The 20,167-nt window shown below is 37.8% G+C and overlaps 2 protein-coding genes across 3 annotated transcripts; both read right to left on the reverse strand.

Annotated features, from left to right (window-relative positions):
* Positions 1-3,931: 3,931 nt before the first annotated feature.
* Positions 3,932-10,583, reverse strand: mybl2a (v-myb avian myeloblastosis viral oncogene homolog-like 2a). Of its 2 annotated transcripts, none has more exons than XM_052593504.1 (8): positions 10,330-10,583; positions 8,952-8,998; positions 8,576-8,668; positions 8,388-8,459; positions 8,199-8,291; positions 7,667-7,887; positions 7,343-7,490; positions 3,932-5,830 (listed from the first exon to the last, which is right to left on the reverse strand). In XM_052593504.1, the coding sequence occupies exons 3-8, from the start codon at positions 8,639-8,641 to the stop codon at positions 4,058-4,060; spliced, it is 2,373 nt and encodes a 790-aa protein (XP_052449464.1). In that variant the 5' UTR covers positions 8,642-8,668; positions 8,952-8,998; positions 10,330-10,583; the 3' UTR covers positions 3,932-4,057. The 2 variants fall into 2 exon arrangements, with proteins under 2 accessions (XP_052449464.1, XP_052449463.1); XM_052593503.1 differs by having other exon boundaries at positions 8,943-8,998.
* Positions 10,584-10,850: 267 nt separating this feature from the next.
* On the reverse strand, positions 10,851-18,177 carry LOC128011287 (serine/threonine-protein kinase Sgk2-like). Its single transcript, XM_052593525.1, has 12 exons — positions 17,638-18,177; positions 17,492-17,544; positions 17,283-17,340; positions 16,997-17,080; positions 16,535-16,666; positions 15,499-15,611; positions 15,386-15,422; positions 15,210-15,296; positions 13,371-13,466; positions 13,136-13,291; positions 12,956-13,045; positions 10,851-12,191 (listed from the first exon to the last, which is right to left on the reverse strand). The coding sequence occupies exons 1-12, from the start codon at positions 17,755-17,757 to the stop codon at positions 12,030-12,032; spliced, it is 1,188 nt and encodes a 395-aa protein (XP_052449485.1). The 5' UTR covers positions 17,758-18,177; the 3' UTR covers positions 10,851-12,029.
* Positions 18,178-20,167: the final 1,990 nt, after the last annotated feature.

The raw sequence follows: 20,167 nt of genomic DNA on the forward strand, positions 1-20,167 counted from the left end.
CTGCTGGATCCCTCCTGGGAGTCTGTCCTCCACCGGAACCTCCTCCCAAGTTCCCACCCATGTCTCCCTCTGTTTCTACAGAGCGAGGACGCACCTACCGGGAGGGGGGAGTAATGCCACACCCCTGGACTCATTTATTGTGTTTTTGCCCCTGTGACCCAGTTTGGAAAAAGGTGATACTTGCTTTTATAAATCTTATTTTCCTGTTTCATATTCATGAATGTAAAATTTCTAAGTTTTTTTTTTTTTTAATCTATTGAATTCTCTACCAATTTAAAAACGGAGAGCGCAAATAATGACCCTGGACTGCCGGTGCATCATTATGATTTGACCAATGATGACAATTGTTATTGTTTTCTCAAGCAATCAAAGAAAAATCATTTGTTATTTTGAAGAAAGGCATCCTCATATTCATGTTTGACATATGCAATAATAAGGTTCCTTGTAATGCATTTAATAACTATTTTAATATACTCTTTTCAACTCACTTTACTTTATTGTTGCAAGTTATACCTTTCCAATTAAAAAATATTTAAATATTTTTGACAGTTGTTTCACTTTTAAATGTTCAAAACAAGCTGTCAACTCTTATCTTTTTGTAAACTTGATTTGCATTAGTACAAGAGCATAAACAAACAGACCTCAAATATCAATTAACATTGTCCTTCAAACCACTAGGTTTTCCCATTTGCCAGCAAAAAAATAAATCAAAGTCATTTAAAATATAATAATGTAGTTTATTTATTTTGTATTTTAAATGTACAGGTCAGGATAAGTATGTTTCATAAGTAAGTTTCATTTTTAAATATATATATATCTTAGGCTGAATGACGATTAGCCAAAAAGAGATATAATATTGCTATTATTCCCACAACTGAAATTGTATTAGTACTAATCTGTGTCATTAACAGTCCTGAGTAAATGACTGCAGAAGCCAATTTTAAAATATAATAAACATTTTACAGACTCAAAGTCTTTAAAAATAAAGATTCTATAAAAGAACAGCAGATTCCAGAGCACAACAAACCATAACTGCACAGAGAAACAACACTGTTGAAACCTCTTATATTTGATTGCAGCTGATGAATGATAAAAGCACTGACAGCAAATCAGAATCATTCCACTTTAAAGAGCAGAAGATAAACTCTTGTTCTTTGGTGTGGAGGTAGCAGAGTTACTCTTTTAGTTATCTTTATTGGTCTTGGTGTGTAGGGGGGCTTTAAAAGTGCCACTCAAGCTACTGGGTCCACACTTACTTTATTCGTTTTCTGGACTTTTTACTGTCACAGAGGGAAACGCTTGGCACTGTCTATAATTAATCAACAATACAAATTAAACCATACCAAAGAGCATTCAAATATTACTATTAATAAAGTTGAACACCTATTTGTCAATGCTAAATATTCCTCATTCATCTGTAATATCAATAAGATGCTTAACTGGTTAATGATGGTTCAGTGTAATGGATGACACTGTGGTGTAAGAGAATTAGCATTACCCTGAATGACCGAACTTCTGCTACAGCTAATACTGCAGGCAATCAGCTGACACTGAGCTTCACCAGTAAAGATAATCAGTTATTTACAACATCTACTTTGTATTATTCAAAAAAATCGAATAATACATACAACAAGAAGACATAGTCCTTTTAATATAAATCAGCTAGGCCTGAGGCATTTTTCATTTTTGGTGACACAATATATCAACCATTATATTTACTTCAAAATGAATGTCACCATGCTTTTACATTCCACTTGTGCCTGTGTCTCTTACAGCTTCTCGAACATAACATGTAGACATGAGGTGAAGTTCAAATTAAAAACAATGCTTCTACAAAAAAAAGTTATTGTGACAGGCCTAAACACAACCAACACTATTACGTGAAAATGACTAGTCAACAAATATATTTTTTTAACTTGCCATTTTATATGTTTATTTAAAGAGGTAATGGTAAAATCAAAGTCCAGATCATTACACTGAATGACAATTTTACACTTTGATCTACATATATTTTTACATTTTTACACATATTTGTACATTTTATTGTCTCAAAAGTTATTTGAAATATAAAAATAAACGATAAACTTGCATTTAAGGTGTTAATTATGTATTTAAAATGACATTTGTAAATGTAACTTGATGCGGACATATGGGCCTGTAACCCATATGTATGTGTATGCATGTATGTAACATGTTTTGGTCAAAATCCCATGTTATAAAAGTGATATGCGGGCTATTTAAGACTATATTGGTTGATTAGACGGCAATGCTGACCTAAAAAGCAAAATGTTTGGCCTTTCTCTCTTTATCATACATATATATTACCCTTTTAGACAGTTTCTGAAGTGAAAAATAAAGAAAATGCTATTCAAAACTTATTGAAATTACCAGTTTTTTTTATTTATTTACCCATGTAAAGGCTGATTTATACTTCTGCATCAGACCAGGGGGCAAGGAGCTCGACCGGAAGTTGAAGTCGGGTGGGGGCTGCCATCTTTTAGCAGAACTTCACTTGCGTTAGCATTCCCATTGACTCCCATTCATTTTGGCCTCACTTTGACAGCGAATAACTTTACATCTGAGGCGTTTAAAGACTCTGTTTGTCCATTATTTATTTCTAAAGATACACGACAATGTATAAAGGGCTCCATTACCTTCTATGTTACATTATGGCCTTTTATAAACAGTTTTTGTAAAAAATAGGCTAACGATTGCGTCATAACCACTCGGCTCTCTGTCGCATTACCGTACAGACAGGAGGAGAAGCTCGCAGGCAATTAACTTAATATGGCGTAGTGGCGTTACATTTTAAAATACTATACAAAATAATTAATCAGAATACTTACTCCTGCTCACTCACGACAAAGAACTCCCCGCTCAAGCTCGCCGTCTCTGCAAGATTAACGATGGCAGTTTGCACGCACAGCTACTAGAACATTTACATCTGTCAGACAGGTTGCTGACGTCGTCAAGCTTATTCGCGTCTGTGCGTTTATCTTTTTAGAGTGAGTTTACTTAAAAACAGCGATTGTATCCTCTCGTCGCGGGAATACATAATGTAGCGATTCAGTATCTAAACTATATTCAACTATAATCCAAGTCGTATAAAATAGAATTGGGATTGGGCCTAAGTGTTGACGCACTCCCTTACGGCGTAGCCTGACGTACACCTTTCCACAAATATAACAGCGTATCGATTCTACACGGACCGCTAGCTCTGTGATTGGTCTGCTTAAACCCCTCCCTCCAAATGTACTTGAGTTTTGTGTGTTTATGTGCACTTTAATATATTTTAATGTTACACCTTCTTATATAAAAATAAAACAAAGAACAAGTGTCTTATTTATTATAATACATCGCATTACACATCACTTGCTTTGTGTGAAAAACAATGTTGATCTGCCATGGTACAACTCCTTGTGGAGATGGAAAGAATGCCATCTTCTCTTGTTCCATTGTTTATGTAGTTTTTAATAATGATTTAATGATTTGATATTTATTTGCTTCTGTCAAGGCTACAATGCTTCTATGACAAGCTGTTTCTTCTTTGGCTTTTGTCATGGTCTTGGTTTACACCAGGAACATGTCTGAGGACACTGCAGACTAGCAGTTTGAGTGTGTACTGCATGTCGATGCGGACAACGACACAGAAGTATAAATGAAATCTGATACATAGCCTATGGCGCAGGTGCGACAAAGAAGTATAAATCAGCATTAAGATCACAAGAACCACCCCACCACCATGCACACTTTTTCACTGGATCTAAGCAAATCTCATAGGTGACCTATTTTTATCTGGAAAAGGTGAGGAGTTTGCATCTATGAAAGACATGAAGGCAGAGGTGAAAGAGGCAGGTCATATAAACAGGTTCTCTCTTATACAGAATGATGTGAAAACTACAATTTGACAATCAATTCAAGATAGCAAGAATTTCATATATTTATCAATATGTTTATTATCAGGTTACATTCTAATGAAGCCACTCAATTAAAAAAAAAAAAAAATACATACACTTTATGTCATAACTTCCTGAAAAGAAAGCAAAAAGCTCAGTGTTTACTCAATTGCATTATTGCCACTGGTATTCCGATACTCTCTGTACAGCAGAAGCCGTTCTGTGGTGTGTTGTGGCAGTCTGTTTCTCCGAGCCCGTACGATACAGGACGCTAGAGGAAACAGTCTTTTAAACCCCCCTGAAGATGCTGGGACGGCTAACAGTTTGCGGCAGATGCTCTGTAGGAGAGGGAAGCGGGTAGCCTCTTTCCAAAAGGTCTGGACAGAAACTTCTCCCTCAGACAAGGGCTCTGATAAATACTGATGCAGCTCTGGCACATTCATAAGCCTCTGCCTATTAACATCTGCTTGTTCACTGCTCATTTCCGAGGCGGTACAAGTTTCACTTAATGCTGACTCCACTACTGAAGAGGCACGCTGTTTGGAGGGTGTAAACAGTGTGGTACTCTTGAACTTCTCTTTTCCACTGTCAAAGGGTTGCAGCTTGATTCGTGGGTCCAGAACTGTGGCGAGTATAAAATCTCTTCGCAAAATCAGAGGCTGGAAGTAAGAGCGGAGACCAGAGCGCAGGGATGAGCAGAAAAGGCTGAAGCTCGTGGCCTTGGCCTCAAGTGTTTTATCCAGTCCAATGATAGACGGAATGACGAGGGACAAGGTGAAAGCGTCTTCCTGAAGCACCTGCACCACTTCTTCGAAAGGCTCCACCAAGCCCACAAAGTCCACTACCTGCTCACGTGCAACATGAACCACTGGTGGACAGACGTGGCAGCTGTTTGTCTCCGTGCGAGCTTGATTGAGAAGGGTCATCACCAAGTCCCACACCGACTCCTGCATGAACTCACGAATGATGGTGATTGTGGAGTTCCAGGCGTAGCTGCTTGTGCTGCAAGAAACAGACAGTGAGTGCTTGCATTTCCGTGCAAGAACCTCAAGCCAGTAGGCACTGCGGCGAAAAAAAGACACCACACTTTGTATCTCAAGATGTATACGCTCAACAACTCTGGACTTCTTCAGGGCCTCCTTCATTACACAGTGCAGTAGTGTTGTAATACAATCCAGATGCTTGCTGCACGAGACTTCAGCTATAGAGTATTCATCTATGGCGAACTGGTCATCAAGAAAATGCAATAACTCATCTTCATCTGGATCGTTCTTTTGTGCAGAATACATGATCTTGTAGTCACAGAAAATATCATGTGTAGCAAGTGTGTTCTTGGCCTCGTGGACAATGCTGTAACCAATGTTATGTGGGAAAAGCCCATAGCTTAGAAGAACTGATTCGAGCTCTCCTCCAATCTTTGCCGTAAACTGATGAGACTGCAATTGGCGAAAAGCCACAGTTGGTCTGTGAATGTTCCAGTCGTCATCAAGAAAGTGTATCTGAACGGCAAGAAGTGGTTCTGCATGTTCACTAGCCCAAATATCAGCAGTGATGTGAATAACATTACGGCCTGAACTCAAAGATACACAGTTCATGAGCTGCTGGATCAGCTGTGGCTTGATGGTTTTCTCCACAGCATTATAGAGCTCTAATGCTACGGTGCGCTGAGAGAGTTGTGGGTGTTGAGGACCAAATGAGGACAAGAATTTACAAAATCCTTTGCCTTCAGTGAAATTCAGGGGCAGCATGTCCTCGGCAAGCATTCGCAAAACATCATCAACAAAAGCTTTATGCTGCGGCGCCACAGCAGAAGGACTTCTGGAGCTGGAGGGTGAACATGGGTAGAGCGGAGGACTGTTCACATCCAGCGGTCTTTCTAAAGTCGTCCTCTTCGTCTCCTTCACCTTGGGTAGTGCCTCTGCTGTGATCTTTGACTGTGGATTAAAATTAAATATTTTAAAAAAGACAGGCGTAGGCAAACACATTAAAGGGGGGGTGAAATGCTCGTTTTCACTCAATATCCTGTTAATCTTGAGTAGTACTCCATCCTTCATAACTCCAAAAAGTCTTTAGTTTTATTATATTCATAAGAGAAAGATAGCCATACTCGAAAAAAACTTTCCGAAACTTGTGACAAACTGGAAGTAGTATTCTAAATACTCCTTCAAACGTACAACTTAATTTTTGAAACTTTGTCCATGTTTAGCATGGGAATCCAACTCTTTAACAGTGTAAAAAACTCAGTATGCATGAAATAGCATTTCACCCTCACTTTAATTTCTAAATTATCCAAGTAGGCCGATCATACTTGTCTCCTCAGTCTCTCCACTATCATGCATAAATGGCATTAAAACCTCAAACGACGTCAATACTTTATATTAACTTAACACATATGCTAAATCTCAGCTTGGGGACAGAATCTACAAACTGTATCCTGGTGTAAAATTAGGTGTTTGAAACAAATATACAAAACCACTGCTAGAGGAAACACATCTTTGTTCATGTGTATATAAACTTTGTGACAAACTAGCCCCACTGTCTTGAGGTAATCAGCAGTTAGATTGCTGTGTCATGTCATATTTAAAGCTTTTGTTTTTGGTAAAAATGATCCAAAAATCAATATTTGAGCAAGTAAGTTTGAGCAACTTCTGGGCTGATTGCACGTTAACTTATCGTGCATTAACCAATATCAAATATAACAATATCCTCCACGATGTCATCACTCGCGGTCAGCGCACTCTTAAGCAGTTATGAGCAGCAGGTCGTGTAATACGTGTGAAATCTTTTATTTTTGTTACATTTTTGTTTTTGTTTTGTTTTGAGTATCTCCCGATACCGATTCAATCTGATACCAGCGCAGTTAAATCAATGTCGATTTTCTATACTTCTCTGTGTTGACCTGATCATCACTCTTTTGTGTTTATCACAATCTACTGCATATACACAACTTCATTTTAAAGGAAAATAACAAATAAAAAAAATATATAATCAATCTATGACAAAACTAATATTATAAACTTGGTTAGTGGATAATTCGGCAGGAAAAGATATTCTAGAAAAATCCGCAGAAAATGCCAGGATCGGAGCCGATACCGATACCGATCCTGAGTATCGATGCATCCCTATTTAAAAACTAATCGCCACAAACAGATTTCCCAAAAGGCTTATACTTCGTTGAATACAATGAGCGCTTCACGTTTCAAAATTAAAATGCAGCGTAGGAGTTTTTATATAAACGTATCTTTGAAAAGAACGACTCTCTTCAGAAAAGCTTCGATGTCATTTTCATTTCTGTAATACTTGATTAAGTAGCGTTTGTGAGCAGGGCTTTCTTGATCACAGTCATTACTGGGGAAACCGCTATATATCCCCGTTTTTATTAGTGATGGGTCATTAAATGAATTTTGCAAGATCAAGTGCTAAACACGACTCAAAAAATAAAATACCTTTTCATGACTTGTGGAAGTCGTGGTTTCTTTTTGAGACGAGTAGAGTCCAAGATCACTCAAGTCAACATCTTCTATCTTGTAGGTGCCCTTGTCCATTTTACGCTTTAAGGTTGAATACCAGTGGTTCTTTATTGAATTATCAGTCCTGCCAAACAAACATTACCAAGTGCTGATCAGTTACAGTGCCTTACAGCAACCATTTACAAACTAAACAGAGAACAGCCTTCATTACATAATACATGACAACACTATAAATAAGACTGTTTAACATTAACTATAAAAACAAAGATGATTTACAGTTTTCTTTCAATTCTAAATTACCTTCCAGGGAGAAACTTAGCAATTTGTGCCCAACGAGATCCCAGCACACAATGGCATTTAATGATCATGAGATCCTCCTCTTCTGTCCAGGGGGTCTTAATCACAGATGGGTCGAGGTGATTGTGCCATCGCTCACGGCACTGTTTGCCTCTTCTGCCTTTTAGGTGCTTTGCAATTGTGCTCCAATTCTTGTCACCATACATAGTCACCAGCTGAATGAGCTACAGAAGGAGAAGACATCACAGTTAGATCCCGTCTCAATTCATGAGGACAGTCCACTTCGGGAGCTTTTCAACAATTCATTTCAGAAACCTATGCTATTACTGCTGTATAATACTTTTTAAAGTAATAATAAATTGATGTTTTAGGAATAACATACAACCAAGATATCTTTCACACGTTTTAATGTATACAGTTCTGCCGTGCATCATTTTATTTGACAAAAACAATGAAAACCCAAGTGTTTTGAAAAATAAAACGTCCAGCCCTGATCCTTCATGAAGATCTAATAAATACACCAAACACCGCTCACCCTTTCATCTTCTTCTTTGGTCCAGGTTCCCTTAACGAGATCTGGATCTAAGACAACCGTGAATCTGTATTTACAATCCTGTGCAGAGCGTCCCTGCAAAGACAGTTCAGACTCAAATATGTACAACCACAAATGATCACTTAAACGCTTCAGTATTTATGAAGTAACGGTTTAAATTAAATCACTCACAGGTATGAAGCTTGAGACCATTTCCCACTCATCCTTTCCAAACCTCCTGACGAGGGATGCAAGACTTTCATCCTAAATATTTGCCATTATAAAAAAATAAAAAAATAAAAAAAGTTATATCCCTTAAAAGTAAGCATGTTTGTGTATTATTAGCAATGATTTAAATGCAACTCAATGCTTCAGCTCACCTCTTTTGAAGTCCATTTACTCTTCAGTCGCTCAATATCTTCATCTATATCAGACTCGGGATCCATCACACCCTTAGGTTTAAGACTATTACACTAGAAACACAGAGAGGAGAATCAAATTAAATATTCCTACATGCGCCCATTGAGCTGAACTCCAGTGCTAATCAGACCTACAGAGCCAGCTATGAACTTATACACACTAAAACAGCTCCAATGAGAAGCAGAAAACAGAGTGATGGTCACAGGAAGTGCAAAACTAAATGAAGTATGGTTTCAATGAGATGTAATCACTCATTATTTTAAAGGCACAGAAAGTAGGATATTACAGCAACAGAGAAAGAAATGAAACAGAGAATATGAAACATACCTTACTGACCCTTTCAAAGGAGGACTCAAATGAATCGCTGGATAAGCATCCTGAACCTAAAATTTTGAAAGCATCACATTAGTTAAAAAATAAAACTATTTATAGGGCTTGGGCGCCGCGTTGCATTTTGGGACGTGGCGGACATGTTGATGGTTGTTACTTTTATCTAGAAAGGCTGGAATACCCAACACCACTTTCATAACCAATTTTTAAACACTACACATCATATATTTGCCAATTTTGTTTAATAGAGAAAAACTGGTCATCATACTTTAAATGACTGAGGATCACAAACGACCAGATTTTCATGATCCTCGGTCAGTTAGTGTATATGACCAGTTTGCAGAGTGTTTTAAAATCTGTTCAAAGAAGTCGAGTATTCAAGCCTTAACTTAATGTGTGCTCTAAACTCTGTCCAAAACATGTTTAAAGGGGTCATATGGTGCAATTTACAATTTTTCCTTTCTCCTTGGAGTGTTACATGCTCTTGGTGCATAACAAAGATCTGTGAAGTTACAAAGACTAAAGTCTCAAATCCAAAGAGATATTCTGTATCAAAGTAAAGACTCTGCCACACCCCCCCAAAACACCTCGTTTAAACACGCCCCCACATCTCTACATCACTATGTGGGAAGATTTGCATAGTTTATTAGCTATTAGTTTATTTATTTATTACTTATATTACTTATTGACTGTTCAAATGCTGAGTTTTGCATGTCAATAATTTCATTATAACTTAACCCAAGAGAACTGATACAATTTATTTTTATGGAAATCAGTAAATTAATCCTAATCCTAAAGCAGAGCTGTTTGGTTGTGATGTTAAAGCTAACTGTGCTAATATCAAGGGAGCAGATCTAACTGCAATGCACGACCGTTAGTGAACAGTGAACACTATACATATAATAGATGTGCAACATTAGATAATAAAATGTAAACTAAATAGTTCTAGTACACCAGTTTAAAACATACAGTGCCCTACATACAGGAGAGCAACTGATTTCAGACAGTGAACTTTGTGATTAGCATTCCCGGCTAAATCAGAGCAAACTAACCAACATTTTCTTCTGGAAAAACAAACCTTATATGTTAAACTCGCTCTGTAAAAGATGTGTTTAGTTTATAATAGCGCGAATACTGTAATACTAGTCACATAACAAGAACTCTAGCGTTACTTTCTGAAATTGAAGCTGTTTTCCTATAGTTCAGACACTAAAATAAACAAAAAACTTGGACAGTTAGTGTAAAATTGCTCACATCTCTACCGTTTCATATGTCTGTAGATGAGCTGCTCTGACGGATATAACGCTAACTGTCGGACAAACGCGGTGGAGACTATTTTCAGCAATTAAACGGCACACTTTTGATTGGTGTTTTTCTTTCTTACCCACACACTTGCCCGGGCATTTCTTCGCTGTCCTGCAGGAGTTTCCAAAATGTCAACGATAATGCATGAAGTTAACTCACTATTATAGTGAAAGTTATGTGTTACTGTAGTGAAAGCTTGCGGTTTGTTTGCCTCGCACGCTTCTAACCTCCAACTGCTGTGTCCTGACTGAGCCCGCGCACAGCTTCTGCGCTTGACTTCGTCACATCTGCGCTCAGTTTGCGCAGCGCAGCCGCTGCTTTCCTCCCAGTGCAGCCCGGCGGGTTTGCATCTGTGTGTGTGTGTGTGTGTGTGTGTGTGTGTGTGTGTGTGTGTATAAATGTGTTCTTCACTTTATTAAACCTTTCAAAGAACAAACAGGCATTTTCATCTTTCAGTTATTCAGCAAAAAAATCTAAGCAGCATATCATAAACACAATATAATAAAATAAATGAATGAATTAAAATAAAATAATAACAAAACATGTAAAGCAAATTTCAAGACAAAGAGTAGTTTGGAGAAGTTCAATGCAGTAGTTTTTTATTGTTTTAGAGATTAGAATAAAATTCTAAAATATTTTTTAAACGCCTCAAAACACGGAGAAACTTTAATCAATCTACCTTATCTCAGAAATGTTCCAGACTTAACCCAGAGTTAGTCTACACTGTGGAAAGCACACACTTCCTTAAATTCATCTTTGCTGATTGCAAATAGATAACTTCTAGATAAGAAAATGATCTTATTTACAGTCACCTGATGAGACTAAAATTAGCTTTTGCATAAGGACCAAAACTAATTATAATTTGTCTAAAAACAGTTTCTAACTTTCTAGTGATCATAAAGCCAACATGGAAATGAACTGTTTTTGGTATTTATGTTTGATCTTTTTTTATGTTTATTTAAAGGAAGCTAATATAAAGTCCAAATGAATGAACAGTGTGTGAATGTAATGCTTTGCATGAATTCATCGCTGCTTTGTCATATGGAAACAAAAACTGCCACATCAGAGGAAAATAAAATAAAATCTCAGCACATTTTTTTTCCAAGGTGAATTCTATCATATCACACAAATTAAGGGAAACATTAGCCAGATTTGACAACATCTTAAACAAAAACACATATGAGCAGTATATATATATATGTATATCTGTACATATCTGTGTCAAAGAGAAAAAACAAATACATTTATCAATGGTTCTTCACAAAGACTTTCTCAGCATTAATACATGATTTCATAAAGCACAGTTAGATTAACTTCACTTTTTTAGATCATAAAATAGATTTGATTGTGACATTTTTAACAACAGAAGAGCATTGCATTACAGGATGTTTTGCACATAACGTTACAAAGCAAAGGTGTCATTTTCCATGCTTTTCAGTAATCAGATGAAGAACATTAGATGAGGATGTTGCCAAAGGTAAAGCAGGCAGATCCACCATCCCCCAAAGACGAGCAAGATCACAAATCTACTGTAGACTTTTACAGGTTTTGCAACTATAGCTGCTTTGCCAGCGGTGCAATCAGCAAACCCGTCTCCGGCAATGTCCTTTAGTCTTACACAAAGAACATGAGTGCATCCTGATGAAATATCTTATTATGAATGCAGAATCTGAAAACTCGTCATGCGACAGGTGCGTTTCCTGTGGCACAGCTTACCCTCATCCCAGTCCAGTGAAACGCCCTGCGCTCAGAGAGCTGACGGCGAGAGAAGCCTTCGCTTCAGAGGAAGCCGTCTTCTCCAGAGATGTATGAGAAGCCGGTGAAGGCGTTGGAGCTGCTGGTGGCCAGGCTGGGGGTGAGGTCTGGGGTGCGGCCCACAGAGTTGGGCACCGTCTCTCTGGTGAACTCTGGGTCAATGTGCTGAAGGTCTGCTGGGCCTCTCTGGAGAAACAGGGCAGAACGCTTACTACACACATCGCTTTCAGTGTAGCACTGGCAGATGGACCGCAAATGAATCTGCTTCCTAATAATCACCAACAGTGCTGGGGAAACTTACCTTTAAAAGTATTTCATTACGATATTGCGTTACTCCCTAAAATGTTACTAATTATGTTACTTAGTCGCTTTTTATGGAAAGAAATGTGTTACGTTTCTCTTGAGTTACTTTTTAAATCTGGCCAGGGCTTGCTTGTTTATTTTTGATATAAAAAGTTCTTCTTCTCTTGCTTAGTATGGCTGAATTGGATCCTCGAAGGTCAGCAGAAAATACTTTGGTTAATAAAATGGGATCAAATACATAAATGATATCCGTCTTATTTAACAAGTTTAATTATTGCAGGTTTGTATAATATTCTAAGTTTGCATTTGACTGTTTTTCCTCATTTTGAGGCACACTGAATGTGTGTTTGTGCGGGTGAGATGAGTAACACATGTTCAGATTTAGTCTAGAGCTACAGTGAGATCATGTTCACACTCTACACTGCACTGACTCTGGATGTCTGTCACCATGGCAACACCAGAGCTGTCACTCAAAACATGAGAAACAAAGTAACTGCTGTTACCTTATCTGATATTATTATATCTAAATTAAAAAGTAATCCGTTACTTTACTAGTTACTGAAAAAAGCAATCTGATTATGTAACTCGCATTACTTGTAAAGCATTACCCCCAACACTGATCACCGAGGGAGACTGTAGTAACCTACCACATTTGGGTTATATGGAGGAGTGATTCGCTTGTGGTAGAGGTCGTCCCAGTTTATGGGGGTGAAGAAGACATGATTTTTAATCTCCAACTGCAAAACCAGAACAGTTGACACATTAACAGTGACACTTGGCCTGATACACAGTTTCACAATGACAAAGACCTCCAGAGGGTCACTCACAAAATCAGCAATGGCTCCTATCCGGCGGCGCTGGTCTTTCTGCAGGAGTCCGTGGAGCAGGTGACTGGAGGCCTGAGACTTCCCCGGAGGCAGATGCAGAGGTTTGTGAAGGATGGCGTCGTACATCTCAGACACGTCCCGGCTGTAGAACGGAGGCTGTGTGCCACAGTCTGATTATAATCCATTACGTCTGGGCCAAGAAGATTAAATATATACAGTGAATAGGTGAACTTACTAAGCTGTAAAGTATCTCATAGAGCACAGCTCCGAGACACCACCAGTCCACAGTGCGGTCATACGGCTCTTTCCGTAGGATCTCAGGGGCCAGATACTGAGAGGGAGAGAAAAACACATGACTTTGTCAACCCAGATACACACTCACATCACAAATCTCAACTGCTGTAATGGTTTATATCATGGAAAAATGGAAAACTGTGTCCATGCATACACTCACATAAACCAATATATATAGAGAGAGAGAGAGATGTAATGGCTTTAACCGTTTTAAAATGTCTTCGGTTATTGTTAAAATGTGCTGTAAATTATCAAAAAGTACTGACACATAAATTGTTTAATACGTTTTGTATTTAAAATCAACAAAAAATAACTTTTTGTTGCGTAAACATTAAAACTATAACATTACCAAAGATGTCTGGGTTTTAAATGACAACATGACTGAAATTCATGTGCAAAATGCTTTGAAAAAGTTTCATAAAATGGTAAACCTCACATTTCAGCCTTAAATAAAGAAAAGGGTTAAGGGTTCATTTTATCTGCTCCATAAATAATTATTGATGCCTTATCTGAATTGTTTAAATGTGTAGAATCAACATAAATAGCTTTTCATCAACCGGTCAAAGTTTACAGAAGGCCTGTTTTTAGTGGAGACAGAAGCTGAATGTGAAGGTGAATCTCTGTAAGTCCACTCTCTGACAGCAGGTGGCGCTTCTGAGGCAGCAGAATCACAGATTATAACCTCCGTGGACAAAGTAGCAGTGCAATTAAATCACTGCTTTATTAGGGATTAGGGTGACCACACCTCATTTTGGACTTATAAAAATGGGATTTCTAAACTGCTCAAAATGTCCAGGATTCAGCTTTTGCTTTCTAAAGTTTCCATTCATTGTGTGCATTTTTGTATTAAAGACTCCTGCTGAATTTCTGAACTGCCTGCTCCCATAAACTTCCTAATAAATATATTGAATATTATTTTCGCACATCAGGGAATTACTATCAATATATGGCGTATTTCAATCAATTTGAATACAGCTCATGTTTGATGCAAGGGTACCCAATCTGCAATTTTTTTTTATTATTATAATTGTTTTTTTGCATGGAATTGGGCTGATTTTAAACAGTGGTGGTGGGTTAATTTCTCCCTTGGTTTAAAGGTTTGAAATATTGCATAAATAACATGTGACTGAAATGCTTGAACTGAAATATTTAGCATTCCACCTTTGATACGACTGTGGTAGATGTTAAGTTTTGAGAAGTATGGCCACTTGTAAGAAGCCTTTAAGCTGAGTTTAACATCATCTGCATATCGATGACTGTAAAAGATGTATTTTAGACATGAACATTTGAGTTGTGATATTTGGGATATGGTCATTGCACTAGGCCTACTTTGGGGGCTACTTTAACCCCCCTCAAACCCGAAACCCGAGATGCTGGATAGTTATTTATTCATCACGAGTTGTTTAAATCACGGTAAACGGATAATGATATTTAATATATAGAACAGTAATAATAACCATGGTGAATTTTATCATGATTTATCGCCAAACCATTAATTGTTTCATCCCTAATACACACACACACACACACACACATATTTGCTACATTTATTTATTTATTCATAGCTGCGTATATCGTCACACAAATGTAGCTGTATTACTTTCCAGCTCTTTATATAAAGTTGAAAATAAAAGTATGTCCAGCTTTATCCACGTACACACAGTACACTAGTATAGACCTTATGTAGCTCGAAGAGATACGAATATTATAAACAGTGACATTATGATTTCCTGTAGCTGCTTTGAAACAGTGTGTACTGTACTCAAGGATGGTACTGTACCTCTGGGGTGCCGCAGAAGGTCGTGGTGGTTCCTTCTGGTTCTATGCCTTCTTTACACAAGCCGAAATCTGTTAACACCACATGGCCCTGAGAGAGATCAGAAACAAACTTATATGCACGATCACAATGTATTTATTAGTAGTGTTGCACACAAGTCCTGGTGGTCCTGGTTTTACCTGGTGGTCTAACAGAATGTTTTCTGGCTTGAGGTCTCTAGATGGGAGCATGAAGAGATGGAAGTGAGTTGTGTCCAGCTGAGATCTGAAGAGAAAGCTGTGCGGTTACTGACCTGTACACTATATTGAGAGAGTGAAGGTATCCGATGGCACTGGCCACCTCCGCCGTGTAGAAGCGAGCTCGTGCCTCTGAGAAACACCGCTCTCTCTGCAGGTGATAGAATAACTGAGGGGAGAGAAACACCTGCTTTTAACACATCCGATTGATTGTGCTGCTTGTTTCCAGCATGGCAAAAATAAACCTGTTTAAAATGGGTTAACTTGTGTGAGCTCATACTTAAACTGAGTTTATGTCTGTAACATAAATGTATAAGCAGAAGTATAGTGCTGTGGCAAATCCTGCTTGTCTTTAACCCTATATGCTGGCTGTATGTAATTCATAACCCAAAAAAACACTTTGGTATGAATCAAATGTAGTCAATCATGTTGAGCAGTGCTCCATTCTAAGTTATATATTATTATGAAGTCTTATGTACTTGATAATTATATACCGTAAAAGTTTGGGATCTACAGTTATTATCATTTTTTTTAAGTAGTCTTTTCTGCTCACCAAGGCTGCATTTATTTGATCATAAGGAATGTCGTAAAGAAATGCATTTTTGAATGTCATGCATTATGTAATGTAAAGCATCAATCCTCTGTGTCACATGATCCTTCAGAAATCACTCTAATATGGTGATTTACTTCTTTAATGAATCAAAAGCACAAAAGAAAAGCATTTATTTTAAATGCAAATCTTGTATAGCAATACATATGTATTAACTATCCCTTTGTAATTATATAAACATACTGTATAGTAAATACATAGATTAATTTTTAATATATTTTTTTAAGTCATCATGAAATTGAAGTCACCCTATCTATAAATGCATGTTTTTCTTACTGTTTCTCCAATCATCAACCCGTTTTCATCTGCCTGTGTTTTAACTGGCCACGCACGCAGCAACAGACACACAGAACTACTGCATTTTTGTTGTTTGTGTTCTGATAATCTGTCACATTCGTATGTTTCTCGGTTGCAAGGTTTTTTTTTTTAAACAACTGGACATTTTATCTGAAAATGCCTGTTGTTTTCAGAAGTGGCCATACCTCTCCACCGTTGACGTAATCCAGGACAAAATACAGCTTCTCCGAGGTCTGAAAGGAGTAGTGCAGCCCGACCAGAAAAGGGTGTTTCAGACTCTTGAGCAGCACGTTCCTCTCTGCCATGATATTCTTTTGCTGATGCACACAAACACAGCAGTGAACACAGATATGAGCTGACACCATCCAGGACAGGCCATTAGACAAGCCTCGATGTTTCAAGAGGAGCTTTTCAGTGCTAAAACAATGAAACTCTGCAAGCACTTTGACTCTGCTTGTGTGTTACACACTGGGATCATTTTCAGCAATTATATTCCAACATAGTTATTACAACATATTAGCTGGCATGGTACAAAGGACAGGGTTAGATTCGAGGCTATCATTATCAGAGCAATGAGGTGTTTTAATCTTTCATATGAAAAACAAGCTGGTTGCATGTAAAAAATAAATAAATAAATAAACACCAACCTCTTTTTTCTTCAATATCATTTTCTTTTGCAAAACTTTCACGGCATAGAATTTCCCATCAGCTTTCAGTTTAGCTAAGAGCACCTGCAATCGACATGACATCTCACATATTGTTTTGGATAAAACAGCATTTCTGTATTTATTATTATTATCTTTTTCATGTAGGTCACTTATGCCTTTAAAACAATCCCAAACATTTCTTTCAAGGTAACCTTGGCAGACTTCCTTCAGAATCGTTAATGATTGGTGAAGTCAAACGGGGCACAGTTAATCAGACGCGCCTCACCTTCCCAAATGTTCCTTTCCCAATCACAGCCAGAAAGTCAAAGTCAGTGGGTTTGGCTCTGAAGCACACAAAACAACACAGATGAACAGCCTAGCCCTAGTAATTATAATATATACAGTAATAGCCTCGGCATCACAATCACAATCTATGCATGTGAATCCGTGGTGTTCCTCACTTCTGATAAATGACTAATAAAAGTGTGCTCTTACTGAGGATTGACCGACACACCCAGATTGACCTCGTCTGATGGAGACGATAAGGACTGGAGAGGACAGGGAAACAGATTCAACACACACATCCCAGCAAAGCCTGGCTAATCTACCATGAGTAAAGAGTGAAGAATAAAAGTTCTTACTGGGTTATAATGAGCCATCTTGTGTTTGCCAGCAGCGGTGGAGATCTGAAGTGTCCAGCAGCACCCAGCTCTTATGCTGCTCTGCCGCTCACAAACTGGATCTTCAGGTTTTTGTGACATAACAGACCCATGAAGGACATTTCAACAAGTTTACACGGTAAATACAGCTGTGCAGGTCTCCTGCAAACTAGGACTATCAATAAACACTGTGTTCCTGAAGGTAACTTCTGCTGGTGTGAGGTTCGACTAAATGTGTTGTTTGATTGATATATAGTTTGATTGATATTCATCTTTATAAACACTGTGAGACGAGTTAATTATGAATCGCAATAAAGTCCTTGTTCCAGTGTAATTACACATTAATTACTGAGTTATATTAATTAACTACATGTACTTTTATATGGTTAGGGTTGCTTGCATGTAATTATGCATCATTTGTTTTTATTACAATAGTAAGTACAGGTAACGTGTAACAAGGACACCTTAAAATGAAGTGTTAACAAATACTGAATCAATACATCTGTTGGAAGTAGATTAGTGTAAACACTGACAAGCAGTTTGTATTCTATAGTTTAAAATAGAAAATAGAAGTTCAAATAGAAGTAAAACAAACCAAAATAGTGTGAACATGACGTCACAGGCAAAAACATGCTCTTGACATCAGTTCAGACTGAAAAACAGCTCACCCATCCATTTGGAGTCAGGGTTACATATATAGCTGATAAAGTCTTGTTGAAGTGCATCATTTCAGAAACGTCTGGTTATGCAGCTGCTTGAAGTCTATTGCATTCCCTCATTTACAGTAGATAAAGTGTTTACACTTGATAACTGAATTTTGAGTGCATTTTATGTGCCCTCGTGAGTTAAAAATGCTCATAAATTGGCCACATTATATTAGTATTTAAATCTTCACTATTTTAAGATGTCTGATTCCGGTGTACTTCAGACTCAGCCACACACTGTACACACTCATATAACAGAGCTGGGAAGATTACTAAACACTGTAGTTAGTAACATAATCCGTTACATTACACAAGTGATATAATCAGCTTGCATTGATTTAAACAGGATAATATAAAATAGTATAAATATAAAACTGACAGACTTTCTGAGCATATATAAGTGCAAGGCTATTTAAGGAAGGAACATTTAAAAGATGAAAAAGAGGAATTAGGGAGAATCAGTAAATTATGAATACATGATTGCTATTGTGTAAATAATATGTAATCATGGAATCCATAAAAAAATATCTGTAGTCTGATTAATTTAATCTAATTACAAGCACTAAATCTGTAGAATCTGAAAAAATAATTCTGATGTGATGTAGCCAGTGCCACACACAACCATGTGACTGTCCCAGTCTTCAGCTGGTGCTCAGGACTGCCACCAGAGGACACTCCTGTGTTTTTGTGAACACATGGCGCCGTGTTTGTTGTTGGTGCCATGTGCTCTCTGGTTAACTGTCTGACCCTGCCCTTCTTGTTATCTCATTATTGTTTCAGTTACTCCACCTGTGTCTCCCTCATTACCCTCCTCTTTTGTCTCATATTTATTCTCCTTGTGTTTGTAGTCCTGTGCTTATTCGTTTGTCGTATGTGTCTGTGTGTTCCTGTCCAGTCCATCCCTTGCTGTTTTTTCATGCCTGTTTTTCCCCCTTGAAAATGTTTTTTGTTAGTTTTGTTTATTTTTTACTATTAATAAAGAGCCCATTCCCTGCATCTTTGAGTACTTGCCTCATCTCTCCATGACAGTGTATAGTTAGTCTTAACTATGCTTTCAGAAAACACAGAAATATTGGAAATGACACAATTTGCAGTCATATACAGGTGCCTCTCAGTAAATAAGAATGTTGTGGAAAGGTTAATTTTAGTAATTCAATTCAAATGGTGAAACTTGTGTACTGTATTAAATTCAATGCACACTGAAGTAGACTTCAGAAGACTGAAGTAGTTTAAGTATTTGGTTCTTTCAATTGTGATGATTTTGACTCACATTTAACAAAACCCAAAAATTTTGCCCTCCTTTTACTTTATTTACTGCCTCAATTCGGCATGGAATGGAGGTGGTCAGTTTGTGGCACTGCTGAGGTGGTCTGGAAGCCCAGGTTTCTTTGACAGTGGTCTTCAGCTCATCTGCATTGTTTGGTCTCTTGTTTCTCATCTTCCTCTTGACAATAGCTCATAGATTCTCAATGGGGTTCAGGTCTGGTGAGTTTTCTGACCAGTCAAGCACACCAACACCATGGTCACTTAACTAACTTTTGGTGCTTTTGGTAGTGTGGGCAGGTGCCAAATCCTGCTGGAAAATGAAATCAGCATCTTCAAAAAGCTGGTCAGCAGAAGGAAGCATGAAGTGCTCCAATATTTCTTGGTAAACGGATGCAGTGTCTTTGGTTTTCAAAAAACACAATGGACCAACTCAAGCAGATGACATTGCACCCCAAATCATCACAGTCTGTGAAAACTTAACACTGGACTTCAAGCAACTTGTGCTATGAGCTTCTCCAGCCTTCCTCCAGACTCTAGGACAT

The sequence above is a fragment of the Carassius gibelio genome, chromosome B23 (genome assembly GCF_023724105.1).
Source record: "Carassius gibelio isolate Cgi1373 ecotype wild population from Czech Republic chromosome B23, carGib1.2-hapl.c, whole genome shotgun sequence".
NCBI lineage: Eukaryota > Metazoa > Chordata > Actinopteri > Cypriniformes > Cyprinidae > Carassius > Carassius gibelio.